Here is a 25,089-nt window from a genome sequence, read left to right as displayed (position 1 = left end):
CAGACTTCAGAGATATGGCTGAAAATCTGTTATGTCTAGTGCTTTCCCAGGGGTCAGTGGTTCTGAGTGCATTTCACATGTATACATGTAAATTAACATTCTTCTCACACATCAGTAAATAACTCACACAGCGAGTTTAAATTCTATACTGTAAGTAAAAGCACTGTCATTCTGTGTTCACGTGATGTCAAGTGCCGGGTTATGAAGTTCCCTGGGTTGGATCATAAAAACTACATTCTACATTCTTCCTTAACACGCTTGTGAAAGGGAAATATTTTCAATACCTCTGTAGACATTTTTTTACTGTGATATTGTTTATTATTAACTAGTGTTTCTTAGCAAAGAATGTATTAATGTAATGTTCTAACCCCATTAAGTTGTGTTTCTAACTGCCAGATAATCTTGATATGCTATGCAACATTATCCCACACATTTTCAACCTTTTTTGTACAAATACTTTGATAATATGCTCAACAATGGCACAGCAGGGGAGAATCACAACTTTCACAAATCCGCTTGATGTGTGATCTGTCTGTTTTTTGAAGATGGCCCAGGAAGAATCTTATCTGTCTAGTGGATCAGTTGGAGGTGAGTGCTGGCAAGATAAACCAGATGAAAAATGCAGAACATTTGAAAATAAAAAGTGCTGCTGAGTATCTGTGGACTGATTCTTGCAAGAAAGATTACCAAAAAGGTCAAAGGTTATGACAGGAGTGGGCCCATAAGAAACTTCAAAGCCATTGCTTTAGTACCACTTCAATATCATCACTTTTCTCTGTGGCCATAAGCTCCATCGGTGGTATTTCTCTGAGGCATTTGCAAACATTCTGCTAGTCCCTGAGTAAACATGGCACGTCATTATATGTCGGCTATCTTTGGAACAGCTCACGTATCTGTGAAAGTGTTTACTAGATGAAAAGTCCTTTATGTCTGTAGTAGGCTTTAAAATACTCAGATATAAACTGATAGCTTAAATAAACACAGCAATGCAAATGTATTAGGCCATGGGTACTCACTTGTGCCTTGTTTCAATCATGTCCTTATTTAATGATTTGAGCTGTCCAGTGCTTTGCTCAAACCATGTCATTTAACTGTTTAATTGAACCAATGTGTTGGAGTGAGGCCCTGGTTTGAAATGGACTGAAAGAGCCACAGCATGGATCAGTTTTTAGTCAATGCTTTAAGTGGAGTTTGTTTTTGATCTGTATTGGTTTGACTGATAATTTAAATGCCTCTATTTGAAATATGGAGGATTACAATTGTGAATCTAAAATAATAGTTTTTTTTTTGTTTTGTTTTAAAGTGTCTGGAACCATAGATAGTAAACTCAGCCCTAAAAGATAATAGGATAGGACACCCACCATGCTCCATACTAACCAACAGTTTATGAGTGCTGTAGACTTGCCAGTGGATGGACACAATTGTGAACATTTGTAAATCAATTATGGACATGATGTTTTTTTCTTTGTAAATTATTTATGGATTTGTTTTTGTTTTTTCTGAACAAAATAACGCCACATAACAATCTACAGTCTTTTATTATAAAAGTAGAATTGAATATATGTTTCAATGAATTTGTTTTTTGTTATAAAAATAACAATTTATATATTTTAATATCACAGCTATTTACATTTAACAGAAATCAGTATTGCACAGAATATAATTAATATAACAGACATTGATGAGTCAGCATCTTCCTATATGTTATCGTTTTGTGAGGTACCTGGAAAAACAAAAGAACATGAATATTTACTATGCAGACCTTCCACAGAGACAGTGTACTTAATTATAATTTTATAGCATCACTACTCATATATTAACAAGCTACTTATTAGGGGTATTCAATATCATAGCAATCTTAAGTAATGTATTCTTCTTGTTTAGATAACCTTTGCATATACTTGCAGGTTAATGGTTACACTTTGGGGTACCAGTTGTACTTTGAGATAAGACATGTTTGAGATTGAGAGATTCATAGAGGCCATAGATGTGATTTTAACAGCTGAGCTTTAAAGAAAAGTCACCAGGATGTGATGAGTGAAACTAAAAATGATACAATGTGAATCTAAACAAGAAGAATGCATTAGTTAAGATAACTGAGATCTTTTATACCCACAACAAGTTTCTCTATAAGAAACAGTTATTTTTCACAATAATGTGAGGACAGTTTACTGGGATCAACTAAGTGTCACAAAATGTATACAAGCTGTTGGAACAACACATGTCGTCCCTTCATCAGGTTAAAATGGAATCTCAGAAACAAAATAATTTGATGATGTGTAAAAATATGACACCCCACACCACCCAGTAAAAAAAACATTTTGTATAACTGTAACTTTTTTGTGTGTAAATGTATGTAAAGAGTGTGACTTTATTGAGGAAAACAGTACTTGAAATTGAACTGGGGTAGAAGTAAGTTAGAACTATGGTAATAGTTTCTGAAATATATGCTGGATAATTCTAGCATTACTGGGCTGAATAATCTTAGAATGAACTGACAGTAACAGTAGCATTACAAATGAAATCACACCTTTTGCTTTCATATTGTTCTTAAAAAATAAAAATGTAATAACAATGTACACTAGGGTGCGAATGTATTAGAACACCCCTTCTTCTGGAGTTTTGATTTGGTGTGCATATGAAATCAAACCACTGTAACTGAAAATCTTGGAAAATTGTCAAAATAGGCTAATTCGTGATTGTCTAATTTAATTGATGGAAAAGGAACACATAGCCACACATGGTAAAATGCATGAGACTTTTTAGAAGTTGTTTAAGATGCCTAATTAAAGCACAACGTGGTCTAACATTTTCACACGAGTGCCTATTGTTTCTATATCACTGATTACTGACTGGAAATTTAAATTCTCACACCCAGAGGTTTTCATGCAGGTAGGTACAGTATATACAGGATATAAACGACAAATCTTGCGGTGTTCTAATAAATTTACACACTTCCGTATTAGCCAAGAATTACTGTCATGTTTGTCACCTTGATTTGATTATACAGTAACCATGAACCCATCTGGAAAGAACGTGTTTGTTCTTGTTTTATTTAATTCTAAAATAGAATAAAAATAAAAATAAACTAATCCCAGAGTTTTACGTTTCAAATCAAGGATCTATTTTTCTATACAAACATTTCAGCCAAAAAGCTTGTGGCACTTCATACAAACAAAAAAATGTAAATGCATAAGTTAATGTGCTGTTGTCTTACCATTTGCCGTGTGGTTAGGCGGGATGTGTTGAACATCTGGAGGAAGATGGTCGGCAGAGGAAACAAACCACTGGTAGTTTAGCTGAATAAGACAAGATAGTTATAAATTATAGAAATATGAAAACACCATGTCATACTGAGTTCAGAATGTCACACCATAAAATAAATATTTTGTCGTTCTGGATTAACAGTTGGAGTGCATATAGTAATGGTGTGTAATGCAGATAATGGCTAGGTTTTAAATATTATTTAAGCTGTGTTCAGTTGCTGCAGATGAAATTATTAGCTCAGGTTTAGTGTTTATAGATCAATATAAGGAAGAAAAATAAAGAAAAGAACAAGGAAAGTGCCTGGAAGGGAAATGCCTTTGTCAGGCTTTGAAATGTAGTCATTTGGCAGACAGTTTCTGAATTAGGCTTTGTTTTTTTTTAACTGCCTCACAATGTAAAAAACCTTAGAAACGGTTACTGCGGTAGTAAAACATACAGTAGTGCGGTAAAGTATAGGAATATACAATGAAGGTCAGGTTGACAGTGATTTGCACATTTACAATGCTTTACTCTGTAGGGACGCTTCACTTATTCACTATTTTATGTTTTCTTTTGTGTAATTCAAAAAGCTAAATAACAAGGGAGCACTGTATAAGCATGGGGAAAGGCATTATAAAACTATAAAATCACTCTGCAAATGTACCGTGGTAAACTTTTATATGGGATGAAGGAAGCATTACAGACAAAACAAAAAAAAACCTAGGCTTTTAGCAGCTGCTTAATTTGCTGTGGTACTGATGTCTCCAGCCATGCTGAAACAATTAGAAGATGATTATACAACAGTACCACTCACTGAGTGCTGCTGATCCTCCTGTCTGTCCTGGTGTATGCGTGGACTTCTAGTATCTGTGTAGTGAGGCGACAATCCATAGACCTTGGCCCTGTGAGGTGATGCTACCCATTGTGAGCAGCAACGAGGTGGGGGGAAATGTGGGCTGGCAGCTGGCTGTGAAAACTCTTTGGCCTGTGGAAACAGAAAAACAAAGGTTGGAAACCAGTTATAAAAGCAGTACTTTCATTAAATATTTTTTGAACGTACAGGAATTTATTATTTTGTAACATAAAGCATATTAAATGTTAAACCGCTTCATTTAAATGATTAAAACATATCAGTTTTAAGTTTTAAAATGAGTTTTTAAAAATTAACTAATTTGACATATTACTCCTATGGAGTAAGTTACGTAAATATTGATCATGTTGTACTGTAGTAAACAGTATTTGTAGTAGTGTTTTTTATAGAATGTATTGCTTTTATAAGGCATTCAAATGCAAACTAGATATTGTTTAAAATGTTGTTAAAGATACTTGGTTGAAGGTATTGTAAAATAACCCCTTGAATTATGAAATGTATTGCTTTCTGTATAAGGTAAAACATCCTCATTTATAAAACCGTATGTCGTTCTTATGTTACCCTTCTCAGAGACTAATATATTTTATGATCAATATAATGTCCAAACTTAATCCACTTGAATGAATAAAAAGTGATTGTTTGAAATCTACTTTTCGTGGGGGTTACACAGCCTGGATGCCAGTGTTTCTGGTTTCATATTTTATTCCTAGTTCCCCAACATCTTTTTTAGGGGTAAAAATTAATAACACAGCTTGGACTTTTTATATTAATTCCACATTTTCACAACAATAACACCCATTTGTTTTAGTTCATGACTACTTTGCAGGTATTCATATATGCACCATTAGCCTTTTAATAACAAAGTATTGCGCTCTAAGGAAGAGGTCTTGACAAGTGACTATAATGTTTATTGGGACGGTGATCAGAACAGCAATTAAAATATCATATTCTGTTACAATTCCTCCTGCTTCACCTGTTTCCCTAATACCTAATTTCCTTCTACAAATGTTTAACCTGTGGGTAAATACAAATGTATTTGACTTTTGTAAAAACAGACTGTATTACATTACGATTATTTTTATAGGTGAAAATCACAACATTTCTGAAAAATGCCGTGTTGTGAATATTCTGTTTACACAGAGTGGAATTCTGAATACTATGCCAACTGCTCTATCAAGGTGCCGGCAAAGTCCAGTATTCAGAATATTGTGTTCATATCACACAAAGGACTACTAATAGAATACAGATATCCAGGATACTGCTCTGGTATTGCAGATTCCAGGTTTATATGACAAGAATCCCTATTCCTAGTGTGAACATGAACAGAATTGAACCTGCTGTCAGTGTTAAAATGAATCCCATAATGGTAGTAATTGTAAAATGTGAGAAAAGATAATTAAGCATATAGAACATTGTGGATTGAAGAGCAACGTGAGAAAGAGGAAAGAATTGTGTTGTGCACAGGAGAAGATTTACGATAAGAAAAAAGCAATTAATAATCATTTTCTTTGTATTTTGTAACACGTTGAAAGAGAAAAATTTTAAAATAAGTAAAAAAAAAAAAAAAAAAGAAGACTCATTTTTAATTGCTATTTATTGTTGCTTAGTAAAAACTTCTCCACACTAAGGGTCAACACTCCACTGGTGGTCAGCTTATGATGCAGCTGGACTGTGTTATTTGGGCATGTTTTTCAAACAAGATTAAACAAGAAGCAGTTCCTTGCATCCAAGGAAATACTTAAGGCTCTTCTTCACCATTTGGGTGCTATATGCATGTATGTACTGTACTGGGGCAGGGGGTGATGGTATATACCGAAAGAAAAAAAAAAGTTTGCTTATTAAAGTAATTGAGAAAATTAGGCCAGACTTGTCAATGTCTTTAAGTCAAAGCACAATCAGCATTTGCTCAGACAAGTTCAGGTATAAAGCCAAGTCCAGACTTTTCATTAAAACGATGGTAACAGAACAAAAAAACACGTCAGCTCAAGTCAAGGCTCTACTATGTTAGTGGGTGCAGGCTTGTGGCAGTCTGGCTCACAGTGGTGAGGTTGATGACGTCACGGATCAAATAAACAAATAATTAATCAAATAAACAAAAACAAAAGATTTAAACAATGAACAAAACACAAAACAAAAAGGCGCGATGGCCAAACAAATAAAAACAAGTATATTTGTTTAAATATAGCAATTGTTAATTTTATATGTTCTCGCACTCTCTCTCTCCGCTCTCCCGTACTCTCCTCTCTACACTCAACCCCGAGTGCAGAGAGCTGCAGGTTTATATACTCTGGCCGAGGGATGATTAACTAGTTGTTAATTATCTTATTACCCCTCGGCCAGAGTTTGCACGTGTTTGGTAAGGATGCATGACTGTCAGCTAGTTAAATAATCAGTAGCTGATCAGCCATGCATCCTCACGGGGTTTTTAAATATAAAAATAAAAGACGCGGCGCTTTTATCCACGCCGCAAACAAAAATACAAATAATAATAAATAGGGGCGGGACACTCCGCCACAAGGCTATAGAACAGCAAACATGATGCATGATGGGAAAACATACACTTAGCAAAATTAGTATCAGGGATAGATATATCTGTGTCTATATGAGTGTCTATAAATTGTGATACACAAATTCCCAAGTGCTGAGCAACTGTAAAAAAGGTAATGGAAGATTTTTGTGGATATCACTGTCTGGTAATATAATATTGCAGTGAGCTTGGACAATTTACAGCATAGCTATTCAATGGTTTAATTCCAGGTGCTGACCTCACATAACATGTAATGTCACAGAAAAAAAGACAGTTCACTGTTAGCATGCAGTGTCATAAATAAGGCATGATCCATAAAATATTCCAAATACCTCAAATCAAAAGGACTGGCAAGTAAAAAAAGAAATAGCAAAATACAGTACCTGAGATTTAAGCACGATTAGCTCAGACTGTAGTTCTTCATACTTTTCATTAAGTCGTTCCCTATCGCACCTCTCCTTTTTGAAGTCTTCCTCATAGATCTGTACCTTTGAAACAACGCAGGCAAAGCAAATCAAATGCAATGAAGGTTTCAGAATCATACAGCAGTGTGCACATGTATTAGAACACCCCATTGCTTCTGTAGTTCAGCAGTGTGCACATGTATTAGAACACCCCATTGCTTCTGTAGTTCAGCAGTGTGCACATGTATTAGAACACCCCATTGTTTCTGTAGGTCAGCAGTGTGCACATGCATTAGAACACCCCATTGCTTCTGTAGTTCAGCAGTGTGCACATGTATTAGAACACCCCATTGCTTCTGTAGTTCAGCAGTGTGCACATGTATTAGAACACCCCATTGCTTCTGTAGTTCAGCAGTGTGCACATGTATTAGAACACCCAATTGCTTCTGTAGTTCAGCAGTGTGCACATGTATTAGAACACCCCATTGCTTCTGTTGTTTTGATTTGTTGTGCATATGAAATCAAACCACTGTGACTGCAAATTTTGGAAAATTGTCAAAATAGGCAAATTAGTGATTGTCTAATTTAATTGATGACTTTAATAGGCCACACATACCATTCATTTAAAATAGTATGAGAACAGGAGCACAGCCACAAATGGTAAAATACATTAGACCTTTTAGAAGTTGTTAAGATGCCTAATTAAAGCACAACGTGGTCAAACATTTTCACACATGAGTGCCTATTGTTTCTATATCACTGATTACTGACTGAAAATTGAAATTCTCACACCCCGAGGTTTTCATGCAGGTAGGTTTCTAAAGGATATACATGACAAATCTTGAAATGTTCTAATACATTTGTTACACTGCTGCATGTGGGGAGTAGTTAGTATGTATACATTAAATAATCCCTTCGGATTCATCATTTTGAACCATTTAGCTGGACTGTGGGTTCTCGCATATATGACAATGAACTATCATGCTATCTGATTAAAGTTGCTACTAACCGTTTGCTGTTTTCTGCTCGGTAGAAGAATTTGAATATGAACTCTAACCCACAGCTTCTTTAGCACAAGCAAACAAGCAAGAACATTAGAATGTTTGATTTCTCATGAAAGCCTGCTCTATTGATCACAGTGCAAGCAGAAAGGTTAACCATCAGTTTGTAGTACAGTATGAACCTCCATATTAAATTACATCTTACTACTTGTGGTATAACAAGGATAACCATAAAGGTCAGCTAAGTGAGCTTGTTAATAACATGACTGCTGATTTTCCTATGTGGTCATCACTGCAGTCATCTGCTAGTTACGTTACTAACCACAGCCTATGGTTATCCCTCAATTAGGGTTATCTGTGTAATATTTCTGTACCTGCTGCTGAAGGACTTCAATCTGTGTCACCATCTCTTCTCTGCCAGCATTTCTAATTGACGCTTTCAGGGCTTCTGAGAGGGCCTGTGGTTATAAAATAATAACAAACAAGGTGCTGTGACACTTAATTATTAGCTCTCCACTTTTGACTCTACATAAAGTGGCTCCACATGTAGCTCTTAAGTGGTTTTGGGGCATATAATGGCCCCATATTTTATAACTTTATAGATAAACATTCTAACTCCCATGTTCTCACATCATATTGTGCTCACATCATTCAGATATCTGTCTATACTTCAATGGAAAGGAACACATGTTGGTATATATGTATATCTCAAAAACAAATCGAAAACAGCTAAATAATATAACAAACAAGAGTATTATCATATTTTCCCTTCCAAAATACATTTTAGACCAAATGTAGGTCCTCACAGGTTTCTAAATGTTTTTTGTATGCATTGGAAGACACAGTGAGAAACAAGTACGCACACTTAGATATTCTATTTCAGGATTAGTTTGTCAACCACATGAAATGTAATGGGCCCAGATTCTGTAGTGTCGTGCTAGGCATACTAAACCGAGTGCCTTCAATGTGTATTCCCCGATCATTAGCCCTCTTTTCTTTTGAAGAGATTGCACTGGAATGTGAGGATGTCAACATCTGTTTGCCTGCCAATCTCTCTGAGATCCTGTATCAACCCACATCTTAAAATATCATTTTGGATGGTAAATAGAATGGGAGTAACATTTTTTTTTTTTTGCATCGTTTTACAAGGTTATGGAAGAGAAATAGCAATTGAATAGAACAGTCGACACTATTCTGAGTGACAGTATTTTGCAGGCCCACAATGAACGAATCAGGGATGGGGCACCGCTTAATCCTCCAAATTGCCCAGCATTTATCTTAAAACTCCTTAGAGATCTCAGCAGTGGAGCAAACAGAATCCAGGCCAAGATTTAAAAATAACATCACTGATAAAGGCTTGTTAGTGGTAGACTTTTACAACACCTTTAAAACCTGGCACTGATTTTCTTTGCACCCAACTGCCCTGGACCTGCTTAATCCATCACTATAAATCTCTATCTTATAAAGATAAAGCAGCCTGCCCCTAGTCGCCGACTAACTTCTAGCCTACTTAACAATCACAACTGTGTATGATCTTTCAAAGCCCCTAGATAAGACCAGTTTTCAGTTTCTACAGTTTGAACAGCACATTTAAGTAAAAGAGCGCTTCCTGTTTACGTTTCAGAATTATATGTGGCTCTTTCTAACCCCCTTTATTTTTAGCTCAGCAGCCAATGCCTTTCACTTATTTTAACGTTGATTAAACATTCTCAAAAGAATGGACCATATTCTACATCATGGGAAGGTACATTTTTATGATTGGAAAGTAAATGACGATGGTGCCTGTTTTTTATACAGCGTTCTCATCTGTCCTTTTTTACTTCAGGCTGTTATTTCAGATTCGTTTTTAAAGCTGTTACGAATCTATTCTAACAGCACAGTATTTCCTCAGGAAGCATTTGTGGTTTACTAGCTTAAGTACATTGTTGTTGGGGAAAAAAATGTTTACTGCTTAATGTGGTTCTGCAGACTGGTTGTTTTATCCCCCCCCCTTTTCTTTTTTCATTTTTCAAGGAAAAACCTGAACCTACAGCAACCAACTATAACAGTGCAGCATCGATAACACAGATGGGTCCTTATTAGTGAAATCATGAAAGAGGAAGACAGAATATCTGCTGCAGATTAATGAAGCAGTCTTTCAAACTGCTTAAAGGTCAGAGGAAAATGAACATTCTAATGATGTCTAATGCCTGTATAATAAATGAGCTTTCCTAAAAAGTGTATTATCTTTTCCGTAATGACTAACAGCGGTCATATATACTTTGTAAACTACACTATGGGCCTCGTTTACGAAAGGGCACTACATGTAGCTGTAACGTGAACATTAAGTAGTGAGCCTAACGTGCACCATAAATCTAAATTTACTGTCCCATTTATTAACAGAGAACGCATTAATTTATGTGCACACTATTTGGTTAATTTACATACCATAGCATACACACTACATATATTGTGAGCGATAATTTAATGTGCACGATAATGTTAGAGACTTACCCGTAACCGCTGTGATATCAAAAGCCCCAGCAGTCCAGGCACATATTTTTGTTAGTGGCTTATTGTGAAAGGTGGAGGTGGCTTACATTGACCGAAAATGAGCGATCAACAAACACAGCACTCAGCAGGGGATAGGCAGAGGCAACGCAAACTAAAACTGCACGCAGAGGAGTTAGAAATTCGAGTGGAGGAGGTTGTTTTAAATTATAATACCTTGTTTGGTCCAGTGTTTTATTTAACCGCTCTATTATTTGTACCAATGTAATGAACTATAAAATAAAATCTAAAAATGATAACATTAATTCACGCTTAATATAACCTGTTATTTACAGGTAATTTTCACTGCTCTATATGAAAACTTTAATGCAAGTAATGCCTCCATGATGCCAGATAGATTTCAGCCCAATATAGGGAAATAGCGAGCCTATCAGTGGTTAAAGCCTGGTTTCCAAACAAACTAATTATCGCTCACTTTAAGGGGCACACTATGACTATCACCCTTTAGTAAATACTGTGTGAATAAAGCTCATCTCATTATTCAGAACGGGGTGTCCATTTCAATACATAATCATGCATTACATATTATTATTATTTATTTATTAGCAGACGCCCTTATCCAGGGCGACTTACAATTGTTACAAGATATCACATTATTTTTACATACCATTACCCATTTATACAGTTGGGTTTTTACGGGAGTAATCTAGGTAAAGTACCTTGCTCAAGGGTACAGCAGCAGTGTCCCTAACCACTCCTCCACACTTCTGCCATAATTTGCCCACTATTTTGCACGATAATTAATAAAATTGCAATAGTAAATATGTAAATCATGAACGTGTACACTAATTGCTATTAGGGTGCACCACAATGTTTAGTGCACTTTCATAAATGAGGCCCTATGATCTCTAATTCACAAGAGTAAAGCTTAAGTTGAAGCCAGTATTCTAGATTCATGGGCATTATACCACAAAGCCATTCTGCAACTCCCCACAAATGGATATACATTTAATGTGATATTCTGTAATGTGATACTTTGTACTGTGATATTTTGTAACAACTGTAAGTCACCCTGGATAAGTGCGTCTGCTAAGAAATAAATAATAGTAATAATATACATGTGCAATTCAAAAGGCTGGAGAAAAACACTTTCCGTACAACACTGTAAATTGCTATGGAGGAATATGTGACTGAGCAGGTCAGAGGAAATGAAGAAAATCTGCCTCATGATCTTCAAACCAGTCAGCAACATCTGTGATATTAGAACATTGTCTGGGGCGGTTCATCTCTGGCAAGGATAGTACTGGTGCACGGATGGACCTGGTCAGCCACAATTTCCTGGTACAGTTTTTTCTGTTACCCTGCCCTTCAGAGGAATGCTGGGACACTGCCCACTCCAGCAAAATGAATCCCAGAGAAGTACAGAACTTTCAGCTTCCTTGACAGTGGTACAGTGTAAGCTGTCTTGGGCAGCTGCCACACAAAAATACTTCCACTTGATGGCAAAAAGGGAATATCCTGACCATGGCTGACTGCCTTCCATTTTTTGTAATAATCTATTGTACCGTAATGCTCTGCAAGTATGACCACTTTTGTGCTTAGCTGACATGGATATTTAGCCTTTATGTTACAGACCTTTATGTTATAAGTTACAATTGTGCTCTACATAAAACAGGCATTTCCAAAAATGTTTCCACCCTCTGTACTCTATATATGTACATTTAATACAATACAGAATCCTGGAAGCAGATTATACATGCTGGTGGAACACTCCCAAAATATATGCAAACTCGCGGATAAGGCAATCCACCCAAGTCATATCTGTAGCGTGTATGGACAGATTGTCTCTTAATGGACATATTAAGGTTATGTGGGCCTTTTTATAATTAGTGAGACAAATGTATTTCCACTACCTTATTTAGTCGTCCAATTTCACATTCCTGGTGTTCCTTCTTTCTTGTTAGGGAGGCATTTTGTTCCTTTAGACCTCGGTTCTGTCTTTTAACTTCTTGTAAGGTGTTATAGATTCTTTCCTTTTCTTCCTGTTAATAGCAAGGCAAAACCAATTAACACCTAGCTTCTGTATTGCTGTAGTTTATGTCTCACCTGATATTGCTTATGATATTAAGACATAAAAAGGATACCGGTATATAACTTTGGACCAATAGATTATAGCCAATAATCTACCTTGGAAAGGCAGATGTAACAGCCTGGTGACACTTGATGGATTATTTCCTATAATCTTTTAATCTCTGTTATGTGCAGCTACTCTCTGTGTTATGTGCAGCTATGACCTAAACATCCCATTCACAACAACAAAGAAAAAAAAACAATTAACAATTGGGAATTGTTTTAATTCACATAACCAAACCAAATGCTGTAATTTACTGTAAATCAATCAAGAAGTGCTATGTGTATTTGCACATAGCTTTGTCTAACAATACTTCAGTTTGTTTTTTAATTAGTACATGTGGCGCCACCAATAAAAGACGATCCATAATTTAGAAAAATAGCTGAAATATTTAAAAAATGTAGTTATGGACAACCCATGGTAAAAACATCTGATTTATAGTTGTGTTCTTTAAAATGCTATCAGTATACACTAACTGCAAGTAGAAGGGGCTTTGTTGAGACATTAGTTTTGGTTTTCACAGCTACAGTACAGCAGATGACATTCATAAATGGCTGCTGCTACTGCAGCTGTAACTACAGAAGTAACAGGGGGAGAATATACAGTAGCAAACAATCACAAAGGAATTATATTTTAGTGTCAAAATTTAACATTGCACAGAAAACCCTAATGTGTGTTACAGTCATATTTGCCATTAACAACAATGGACTCTAAACTACACATAAAACATGACAAGAAAGAAACCAAACCTGCTTTTTTTCTATCATTTCTTTGGCGACGATGAGCTTCTTATCAAAATCTCTCTGCTTCTGGTCTCTTTCTGCTTCTAGGTCAGCAATATGTTTTTGACAATCAGTCAGTTTATGTTTTGTCTCTGAAATCTGAATATTAAAAGAAGATTCAAAACGTTATATACTTGTAGTGCACGTATGTCTATACATTTTGGCATTGGGGCAAAGCAATTTAAAGCTTTGCCCTACTGAAAATAGTTCCACTCCTTCTGGGCAAAAAATGTCCAGAACTAAAATATTGAATAAGATCAACAGTCATTTACCTTCTGTTCATATCGCTGCTTCATGATTTTAAAGTACTCATCCCATCTCTTATTTACTTCAAGTAGCTATCAAATGACAAAAAAAGTGACATGTTAATATAAAAACTGCTGGAATCCACCTAACTCATAATTATTATGTCAATGTCAAATTATTAAAGTTATTTCTGCTTTATTTATTTATTTAGTTATTTATTTATTTATTTATTTATATATTTATTTTTAAAGCATTTTAGGGTTTGTAGTCTTTTGCCAAAAATATACAGTTTCTTAAACAAGTCTTTTTTATATTTTGTGGTGAGTTCGGAGGGATATCACTGATGATGAGGATTAATGCCAAGTACTGTGCAATGCATTACACAGTAAATCAAGGGTACTAACTTCTTTATCTGATAACATGACAAAGTGACTTTAAAGGGGATTGACCACTGGCATCCATGCATTCTATAAAGCAAACTGCAGATACTGATTAGTTTATCTCTAATGTTCACAACCTCTGCTTCATACTAATCAAAGTTGCATTATTAACCTCTTGTCTTTGTTTTTTGAGAATCTTGACCCATTGTTTTAAATCCTCTGGGGAAGTCTGCATTTGGTTTCTGTTCAAGATCGTACCCTAGAAAGAAAAAGAGTGTTGAGTCTGTATGTAGTTATCATGCCCTATTTGCTCATTACATCAGCACCAATTAATAGTGAAAGGTGGATGGTGTTCACATAGCAATACATATTGGTAAACCTGCAAATGAAGTACAGTGAAGTACATGATCTATCTTGCTCCATATTCATCTTGGTGGTCTTAGTTGAGCTGTTACAACCAAACACTGCACCAAAAGTAACCACAAGATGGTGCTATTTACACAAACTTCCAGCAATACAAGAGTGTTTAAAGTGGCATAAACAAATCAAAGTGTTGAATCGTTAAGATTCAACACTTATCATTGTTTATCCCTTACATAAATGCTATGTAATGTGTATTATGTTTGTAAAAATAGTTGTGTGAGTTTGCCTAACATTGACTATAAAAATAAAAATTAAAAAAAACAGTTTGTCATTCATGTACAGTTTTAAACTGTTAATTGAGAAACCTACAACTATGACAGGACCCCTCCAAAAGAAGAGAACAAAATCTGGTATACCCCACTGAGAAATTATTCTCGATATTCAACACACGTCATGCTTGATGCAGTTGAGGGTGATTCATACCGTGTATACCAGTAATACAATGTGAGTTTAGTTTCAGTAGTGTCAGCACTGTTCCTCTTAAAGAGTATCACTTCATGATTCTCAGACACACGTTTCAATCAACATTTGAACTAATGCAATATTAAATAACATGATTAATTATTTAGTGTATTTATTTAGTCATTTACAAAGATGAAGCCTTATTTACAGTCCTGGATATGTAATACAAAGCAAGTTTTGTTTTATTGTAAATGCTAAGTTAAAAAAAAAAAAAAATGACCAGAGTACAATTTAAGTGTATTACATAATTCTAAAGATTTAATTCTGTTTATACAGTGTGATGTTTATTTCAGCAGTTCTTTATGTACAATGTACTGCAAACTAAATGTCTAATTGTGCATAGTTTTGCTAAACTGTATGGAGTCTTGTAACAATTGTAAGTCACCCTGGACAAGGGCGTCTGCTAAGAAATAAATAATAATAATAATAATATTCTAGTAAGAACGTGGGCTGATATTTTAAATGTAAATGTATCTAAAATGTATTAAATGAATGTTTTACAAAACACATTAACATACTACTGGGCAACAACCTATTCCTTTGTCAGTGTACAAAATGTCATGTATCATGTAAGTATTATATTGTTTTGTTAAGTAGTAAAGATCAATTAAGGTGACTATACTGTACATATATCAACTAGTTATGAAACTATTTTTTGAGAACTGGATCTTTTTGTACAAGGTTGTTACTAATTAAATAATAATAATGGTTACAAAATAACCTGCTTTATCATTTGCTTTCATATTTTAATGTATATGTTATTGACACTAATAATAATAATAATAATAATAATAATAATAATAATAATAATAATAATGGAGTCTTTTTTAAGTTTCTATTGAGTCTGTAAGAAAGGAGGCCACAGACATAAAAAAAAGGTTTCCAGTATCTAGTGGACAATTTGGTCCATCTACTGTATATCTTTCTCTACTGTATGTATGAACAGCCAATACCTATAAGAGTCCACAGTATAAGTAAGCATAAGTGAAGATTTAAAAAAAAAAAAAAAATTACCTCTCCCGTGTCAGTTTGCATCAAATCTGTCTGCTTTTCAGTCATTCTGCTTAACTCGCCTGTGTGTCCTTCTAAGTCCTTCGTTACATCAATATTCTTCAGGTGAAAAAAGGAGCAAAAGGCAGTCGTACAGTTTAAAGTGTAATGTGTGTTCAAACCTCTATGCTATAGTTCTTATAACATTACAGTATGTTATACAGAAGAGTATGGTAATCACTTGTTGGTATATCATTTCTTTCCATAAGAGGGGGCAGCCCAAAATGTCACAACTGCATTGTCTACAATTGACATGACTAAGCATCTGTTACCAAAATGAACCACAACCTGGAATTCACAAGTCACTTTTATTACTGGAAGACTAAACAAGGAAGTTGATTGTAAAACAAAAAAAAAAAAAAAAAAAAGTAACATGCATTCCCTGGCTGTGTTTACAGCATTGATTCAGGCCATGTACAGTATACTACATTAAACAGTAAACTAAGCAATATGCTTTTTCTGGAGACTTGTGATAACACGAGAAGGTGACTCTGAAGCTGAACTCTTTAAAAAATGTTGATAACATTTTCATTGCCCTTGTGCCTAAAACACATACCTCTACTTGGCTCTGACAAGCTTTATAGACCATCATAGATTTGGGAGATTACTTCTGCAGCTTGATGCAGTGGGTCCTGTTTTATAGCCGAGGTCCTCTCTCACATTTTGCACCAGGGGTTGATACAATTAAAGCTTAGGGTTTATCTGGTCTTTATGTCACATGTTTTAAACCAGCCTTGATTTAGGCATTAGAAAGAAAACTGATGTGCAGTTGGAGCTGTCAGCAACTACCTAATGTATTGGGGAATATTCAAAACTGTGTTTCTTGCCAGTTTACAGTACATCTGCTGCAGCCACAAAATTTGTAATTTTGTAATTTCATTTTCAAATATTGTATAGACATATGATATTTGAGCATGAAATTACAAAATTACAAGCCATATGATAATTAGGCAAATTGAATTACGTGGTAAAGAAACGATGTATTAACACAACATAGATAGAAATTATACTGGAGTATTTTATCATCATGGTTATGGGAAACGTTTTTTTATCCAGCTTTATTTCTGTATTACGGTAGAATTACTGTAATTGAAGTTGACTTGTTTGACTGCATAGTACATTCCCCAATTACAACAGTCAAGGAAGTGTTCTTACTGTAGCAGCTACACAACGATGGTGTTCATGTTTAGATATTTCCAGAAACAAAAAGCTATGCATTTCTTACCTGCAATGTTGGACGATGGCAAGCAGTTTCTGCATTTTGGAGGGAAGGATTTCTTTCAGCAATAAGTAATCTTATACCACTGTCGAGCTCCACGCTTTCACACCTACACCAATCAGATTTTTAAAAATGTATTTATTTATTTTATTAAATGTAAAAAACAAAAACAACACAGTACTTATGAAATAGTTTTCTTCCCTTAACAAGACAAGCAAATGTTTGAAAACTATAAGCAGTTGGTAGCTAATGATCACATCACTTCATCTGTTGCACATTTTAAATAAAAACAAGTCTGCCTAAAGAAATCATTTTAATTGTAAGGCAACAACTGCTGCGAATAAATTAATTTTCTAAGAGCGTAGGGTCCCAGTATCAATATCAAACAAAATGTAATTTGTGCCATGTTTTTATTTAAAAAATCAACCTGCTCATGTTATATAGCTAGTAACAAACACCCAGACACACCAATGAGTCCTTAAATTGATCTACAAGTTGTGAGTTACTTGTTTTAAAAGATCAATATACGTATTTTACTTGTAACATTTTGTTGTAAAGACCTTGGTAAATCTGGCTCAATCTAGGTGTGTAGCAGTTTACTGCTTTGCTTTAAGAAGATCTAAAACATATTTGATTTCTGTGTGCATTGTTGGTAAATTATAGGATATGGCAACACTTTCTTGGTTCTCAAAACTGCAGATTCAGCTTAATTGTTTGATTCATGTTATGATTCTTGCTGTGTTTAAATTACTAAAGTTAATTTATTTAATGTTACATTTTATTGCATGGCTTTTAAATACAGAGCCACATGAGTAATTGCACAAAGTATTTTATTTTATAATTACTGTTGTACTGTAGTCCCAGTCCTCTGCATAATTACTATGTAATGAAGTGTTATTTGTGATACGTAATGTAATGTGTAACCAAGCCTCACTGCTTGAAGCTGTCAAGGAATAATTAATCTATAGGAATCTAATAAAAGGAAACAAGTATGCAGCATATTTCTTTTTTACAACACTAAAGTTGACTGTTCCTAAAAATGATGCACAATTGAAACCGAGATTGCCTGGAAGTGTCTACCTGAATGACTTTTCACACCTACAGCATGCGTGTGAACATTTAGGAACTGCCTTTGAGCTGGAAAAATTGCTGTATCACTCTTTACAATACTGATTGTGTTCTTGGAATACTGTGCTATCTAAAGGATAAGGAGGCTTTGAGGTGTCTGTGGAAACGACTTCCTCTGCACACACCCACACTTACTGTAGATACCATTATCATTCACTTATAACTATACAAGACTAAAACTATAAAATATATGTAGAAATAATATTTCTACATTCTGAAAAGCATTGCATCTGCTAAAGTGAGCACATAGTCACTAATTATCCACACTGTCTTAGAATACACAGTGTTTGTTTCCAAGGTAGCTCAATAAAGAATTGTTTGCAGACTTTATGACTATTGGAATCATATGCTGTTGGTTAAGCATAACCAGATATCTCCTTTCAAGATTTAAAAATAAACTTTAGCCTTACATGTATTAGTTTGCCTTGAAGGAAGTCTTTCTTTTTTTAAGAATAAAAAGTTCTTTATAGTCCTATAAGAACATAAGAAAGTTTACAAACGAGAGGAGGCCATTCGGCCTGGTTGTTTGGTTGTTAGTAGCTTATTGATCCCAGAATCTCATCAAGCAGCTTCTTGAAGGATCCCAGGGTGTCAGCTTCAACAACATTACTGGGGAGTTGGTTCCAGACCCTCACAATTCTCTGTGTAAAAAAGTGCCTCCTATTTTCTGTTCTGAATGTCCCTTTATCTAATCTCCGTGTGTGACCCCTGCTTCTTGTTTCTTTTTTCAGGTCGAAAAAGTTCCCTGGGTCGACATTATCAATACCTTTTAGAATTGTAAATGCTAGAATCAGATCACAGCGTAGTCTTCTTTGTTCAAGACTGAACAGATTCAATTCTTTGAGCCTGTCTGATACGACATGCCTTTTAAATCTGGGATAATTCTGGTCGCTCTTCTTTGCACTCTTTCTAGAGCAGCAATATCCTTTTTGTAACGAGGTGACCAGAACTGAACACAATATTCTAGGTGAGGTCTTACTAATGCATTGTTTTAACATTACTTCCCAATCTAGTATGAGCACATGTATATATCTATCTCTACTTTTTGCATTAGTTTTCAACTGTCATCAAAAATAAAAATAATATTGATTAATATTACTTGAGTTTGGGAATGCTATGGTGTGTGACATATTACAGTGTATCCTGTGCTGTTCTTATTTTGATATAGTACTTCCTAATTAAAATATATTTCAAAGAAAGCACTGTCTCCCACTTACAAGGTAACACGATTTTCTATTTTAAGTTTGCGAACAAATATGCTATATTAACATATGAATGAATACATATGATAATAATCTTTAGTAAAATATTTGAGTGCTAATGTTACTGGGACACACTGTACTCAATGGAGTTGGGTAAACAGGTACTGTATGTATTGAACTGTATACCATGTTAACTTCCTTGTATATGTAAATGTTTGATGGTATTTAAACATACACAGTTATATACCTTAATGCAGACAGGACTGTTGTATCATACATGTTCTGCGTGGGCTGAGTCATTTAAGTGAATATGAGAAATCATGGGATTGCCAGTCTGACTAAATGTTGTCCTATTTAAAAATGATTTTCAGTCAATCGCACCGAAGCAGGAGGAATCTACCACAGGAGACACTCAAAATATAATTGGATTAAAATTACCGAAAAAAACCCTTAAACAATCGTAAATTTATGAATTGAGTAAATTCACACCTGCCGTAATTCATTTTTTGTACTAATTTAGTATCTTCAATAGTTCATAATTTTGTAATGTGTAAATCAGATAGCGAAATAAGGAGGGAACGAAATAAGCACAGATAGGTCTGTAATCCCTGGTAATTCTGTTTGTGTCCTTCATACGATTAGCTTTACTTCAATTGCATAATAACGGTCAAAGCTATGATTCGGATCTACCAATAATACATAAAGGGGGGGGGGGGGGGGGTCACAGTCTCTGTTTGAGAGTATGCAATGTAATCAGTAACTGTAAAATTATCAGACAAAAATTAAAAAGGGGGTCATTATATTACATGTTATATCACAGCTCAAAAACTGTGGCAGCCCCATCTCTTTACCATGTTATTAGTGAAAATAACAATACTTTATGATAATATAAAATAACAAATAGATCAAAACAAAAGCTTGCTTATTATGTAACTTGCTTATTATAATCACTATATATATATATATATATATATATATATATATATATATATAGTGAGAAAGCTAGGGGTAGAGTCGTTAATGGGAGGTATGTTAGGGCAAGTTTGCTGGTAAATTATGTCGTCACATTACCGGAAGTAAAGTGGCCGACCCGGGGGAAACTTCATTTCCCATAGCACCTCACGGCGGGAAATGATGTCACGGAATTAAAGATGAATCATCATAAAAAGGTACAGCCCACAACAGGTTGGTAAAGGAGTAAGGAGACAGCTTTGTGCTGGGGGAGAGTGAGTGGAAAGAAATGTAAGTGCCTGTTAATACCTGTTTGCCTGTGATTACCGACCTTGACTACTCGACTTGTTGCCTGAACCTGAACTTTGCTGAGAACCCGTAACGTGTACCAAACCCTGCCTGTGTTTTGACCGTTCTTTGGATTGTGGAAAATAAATATATCAGGTGCCACCCTGATTTATACCGTATTACTGTGTTGTGTAGAACTTTGTTTATGGATCTCTGCTACTGTTTATGTGAGCATGTTCGTACTTCCCTCAGGACCTGCCACATTATATATATACTATATATATATAACTATATATATAATTATATATATATAGTACATTAAATTAGCTACATCAAGAAATATAGAAAACATAAATGTGACCATTTTAAAAATGACAACAACAAAAAACATTACATCTGCTGCTGTTTTGGTGCTGATAAAAAAACAAAAACAAAAAAACACTATAAAAGTAATTTAGTTTTTCACCCATGTGGCTGCTTCTGAAAAGGCTCCTAAACGTTGTTGAAAGTGGTTACAGAAATGACCACAATGGGTGTGCAACTGTAATTTCCACTCTCTCTGCAACTGAGTTTGTAAATTGAAAATTCCAAGACCATAGAAATCAAGACTGCACCCCACCTAGTGGTCATTTTCCAAACCACTTCACATAAATTCAGCTTTTATATTACAAGAACCAGTGATTAAAATATTACGACGGGTCGTTGAGGCCATCGGAAAAAAATATTTAAAAAAAAAACTTAGTTATATCGAGATCACAAGATCCTTTATCTCGGGCTCTAGAGAAAACGGAATGGTAATATCGAGATCCTAAGATAAATTATGTTGTGATCTCGACATAGCAAATAATTATTTTCTTTTTTTCCGATGTCCTCAACGAGACATGGTAATACATAGCTTTCAGTGAGCATGGCAAATAAATAATGATAGAGAATGCAGATACTGTAATATTAAACAAGGAGCATATACAATACCTCTGATGTTCACAGAGTTCAGAGCTTTCCATTTGAAAATCCAGTCTTTTCTTCAGCTTTTTGTTTTTTGCCCTCAGCATCTTATATTGAAGCTGCTAAAATACATGTCAGTGTAAAAATTTACTGTGTACTGTTGTATAAACTTACAACTTAGACCTGTAATTTAAAATTAAAATAAACTTTGAAAAAAAATACAAATAAAATTTTAGTTTCCTAACTTTTTTCAATTATTTACATATACAGTAGCAGACCCTTGCTAATCCAAACCCAAGTAAATCAAATTGAACCATGTCATCATAATGAAATGTTTGCTGATAGCAGCTGTAGAAACCAAATTTAAAAAAAAACAATGATAAACGTATTAAGCATTTTCAACAGTCTTCAATTTTCTTGTTAGTAGGGTTATTACTGATTTAAAAAAAAAATAATAATACATAGACCCAAGAGCAGCCAGAGCATTTTCAGTATGGTACAGATTATAATCAGTATTCCAGAAAAAAAAAATGTTTGTTTCATTAGAGTCCCGTCCTAACTGTTTTGGATTAACCATAGTCTACTGTAATAAAATAACTCTAACCACAAGCTTACTGAATGGAAGTTTAATGTTAGATGGCAGTTATACAAAAATTCTATTTGAATATAAAATGAACTGAGTGGTAATACATGCACAACATCAAGCATTGCTATGTCATGGTTTTTGAAAAGAAAGGTAAATAAAGATTTATGTGTTGTCTGTGCATATTATTATTATTATTATTATTATTATTATTATTATTATTATTATTATTAGTGTCAATAACATATACATTAAAATATGAAAGCAAATGATAAAGCAGGTTATTTTGTAACCATTATTATTATTTAATTAGTAACAACCTTGTACAAAAAGATCCAGTTCTCAAAAAATAGTTTTATAACTAGTTGATATATGTACAGTATAGTCACCTTAATTGATCTTTACTACTTAACAAAACAATATAATACTTACATGATACTATTTGTACACTGACAAAGAAATAGGTTGTTGCCCAGTAGTATGTTAATGTGTTTTGTAAAACACAAATTTAATACATTTTAGATACATTTACATTTCAAATATCAGCCCACATTCTTACTAGAATATTGCTCCACTTCCCCACATAGAAGTGAACTCTCTGAACCTAAAAATGCTACTTTGTGATTCAAATGCTGTGCTACTGAAACAATAACAATATTCAAAATCTATCAAATGCATAGGCCCTGGGGATTACCATTTGGAGTACCTGCGTATCATCGTTTTGAGGAATACATTACAGAAAGTCTGTGGAAACAATGATTTAAACATTCATCACAAGCAAACCAATTATTATCTGCTGTTGTCGGAAGCCCCCAGAAAAGTGAGAGCTCCTTAGAAATGTCAACTTGTCAAAACACCACACTCCTGGTTACATTCAACTATAAACCAAAAATGCTGCATACAGTGTGTGCAGCTTCCAAGGTTCTCCCACCATTCACTTAAACGGCTGTTACAGTATTCGTTTTTTAATTTTCAAGTTTTATTTAATTACTGTGCATTAAATGATAAATAACCAAAGTGTTACAACTACATTGTCTGGCAGAACTGGATATCTTCCTGCATGACTTTCTTTTCTCATTCAAGCTGATTTTGCTTTTTATCTGTACATTTTCTGTATGAATTATCATAATGTAGGAATATATACTCACGTAGAGGCCATCTTTAAGTGGTACATGATTTAAGAAAGTCTTTCATTTTCTTACAGCAATCAATGATACATTTTAAACGGGACATTCATAAAACAGTCAAAACAGAACTAAAAGTTTGTTTCACTTTTGTTTTAGAGACACAAGGTGCAAGGGTTCACATTGTTTTAGATTATTCATTGACAGTTTACAGTGTGTACACATCTAAAGAGAATTTCTTTGAAATCATACAGAGCAGTGTTTAATTCTTTAATTAAATAATTTTTTTAAAGGAGAAAAAAATCATGTTAACGTTACCAAATGAAAAGCAAAACTGCTTAATAGAACTTGAAATATATAACTTGGTTGCTAGGTTCTAGTTTTCTAACATTAACAGGCATTTTACCTGTTTAAAAAAATGTTGATTAAAAACAGGAGCATTTAGAAAAAAAAAAACGGCCCATTGACTTTATCAAATCTTTAGTTCTCAAAATCAGATTAAAAAAATGTGAGGCCAAATATACATTGAAATCTTGCTTTAAGATCAGGTGCACACAAAAATAAATGTGAGTTACACTGTTCCCCTGCCCTGCAAACATCATTAAAAAGAGCTTAAGCTTATAGCACCTTTTGTATTTTAATTTTTATAACAGCTTGGAAGATATAATGTTGTTAACTGGATGATATGTGTACGATTTATTTGGACACATACTTAATAAATAAAATAAATAAATAAATAAAAGGAAAAAAAAGAAAATATTAGATTAGAACTCACCACTTCATGATCATAAGAAGTGTCCATTCTTCAAAGCTTTGAGAAGTAGGATGGAGCTATGTTATATTATGTACATGTAATACTATGACTAAGTTAAATGGTAATATCCTGCTTTGTGTAGAACTGTTCATTTTAATAAAGGTTAACCCACTCAAAGGGAAACCCCTTTTTTTAAGAAGTCAACTTTCTTTCAAGGGCTTTGGTTGATGTAGAAAGCCTACCCACACAAGGATTCCCTTGCAAATAGTGACTGTCATGGAACAAAATACACACACGCACACTATGAAAAAGCAGTCTACTTACAGTCAGTAAATGTTGTCATTTTTTGTAAGTGCTGTATATTGGCTTGCCTCTAAATGTTATAATCTTCATGGGTTTCATAATTTATTTTATTTTTTAACACATACCACATGGTATTTAATCTCAAAGGCTTTTACAAAAAATATCAATAAAACCAAGCCTTATAAGAATTAAATTTAAAGAAAGAAATACAGTACATTTTATACACTGATAATAAAGCAAAAGTGACATTTTGGAAATATAATATGGAAAAAAGAAAATATGCAAAAACATTACTCTGTTACATTGATGTCACACCTCCAAGGTTATAGTAGTATTAGGCAACTCATTTCACTTCATGTTGAACAGGTATAATTGAATATAGTCCTGGCCAGGCTGTGTGGTCCAGTGGTTAAAGAAAAGGGCTTGTAACCAGGAGGTCCCCGGTTCAAATCCCACCTCAACCACTGACTCATTGTGTGACCCTGAGCAAGTCACTTAACCTCCTTGTGCTCCGTCTTTCGGGTGAGACGCAATTGTAAGTGACTGTGCAGCTGATGCATAGTTCACACACCCTAGTCT

The 25,089-nt window shown here is 34.4% G+C and overlaps 1 protein-coding gene across 1 annotated transcript; it reads right to left on the bottom strand.

Annotated features, from left to right (window-relative positions):
• Positions 1-1,569: 1,569 nt before the first annotated feature.
• LOC117420603 (TNFAIP3-interacting protein 3-like) lies at positions 1,570-23,565 on the bottom strand. The gene is made up of 13 exons (XM_059032383.1): positions 23,478-23,565; positions 21,774-21,865; positions 17,239-17,341; positions 15,978-16,073; positions 14,251-14,337; positions 13,725-13,790; positions 13,420-13,551; positions 12,453-12,581; positions 8,424-8,507; positions 7,028-7,132; positions 4,061-4,231; positions 3,218-3,299; positions 1,570-1,723 (listed from the first exon to the last, which is right to left on the bottom strand). The coding sequence occupies exons 2-13, from the start codon at positions 21,851-21,853 to the stop codon at positions 1,698-1,700; spliced, it is 1,161 nt and encodes a 386-aa protein (XP_058888366.1). The 5' UTR covers positions 21,854-21,865; positions 23,478-23,565; the 3' UTR covers positions 1,570-1,697.
• Between the last annotated feature and the right edge of the window lie 1,524 nt (positions 23,566-25,089).

This window comes from Acipenser ruthenus, chromosome 1, assembly GCF_902713425.1.
Source record: "Acipenser ruthenus chromosome 1, fAciRut3.2 maternal haplotype, whole genome shotgun sequence".
Classification (NCBI taxonomy): domain Eukaryota; kingdom Metazoa; phylum Chordata; class Actinopteri; order Acipenseriformes; family Acipenseridae; genus Acipenser; species Acipenser ruthenus.
This window is presented reverse-complemented; position numbering and strand designations above follow the sequence as displayed.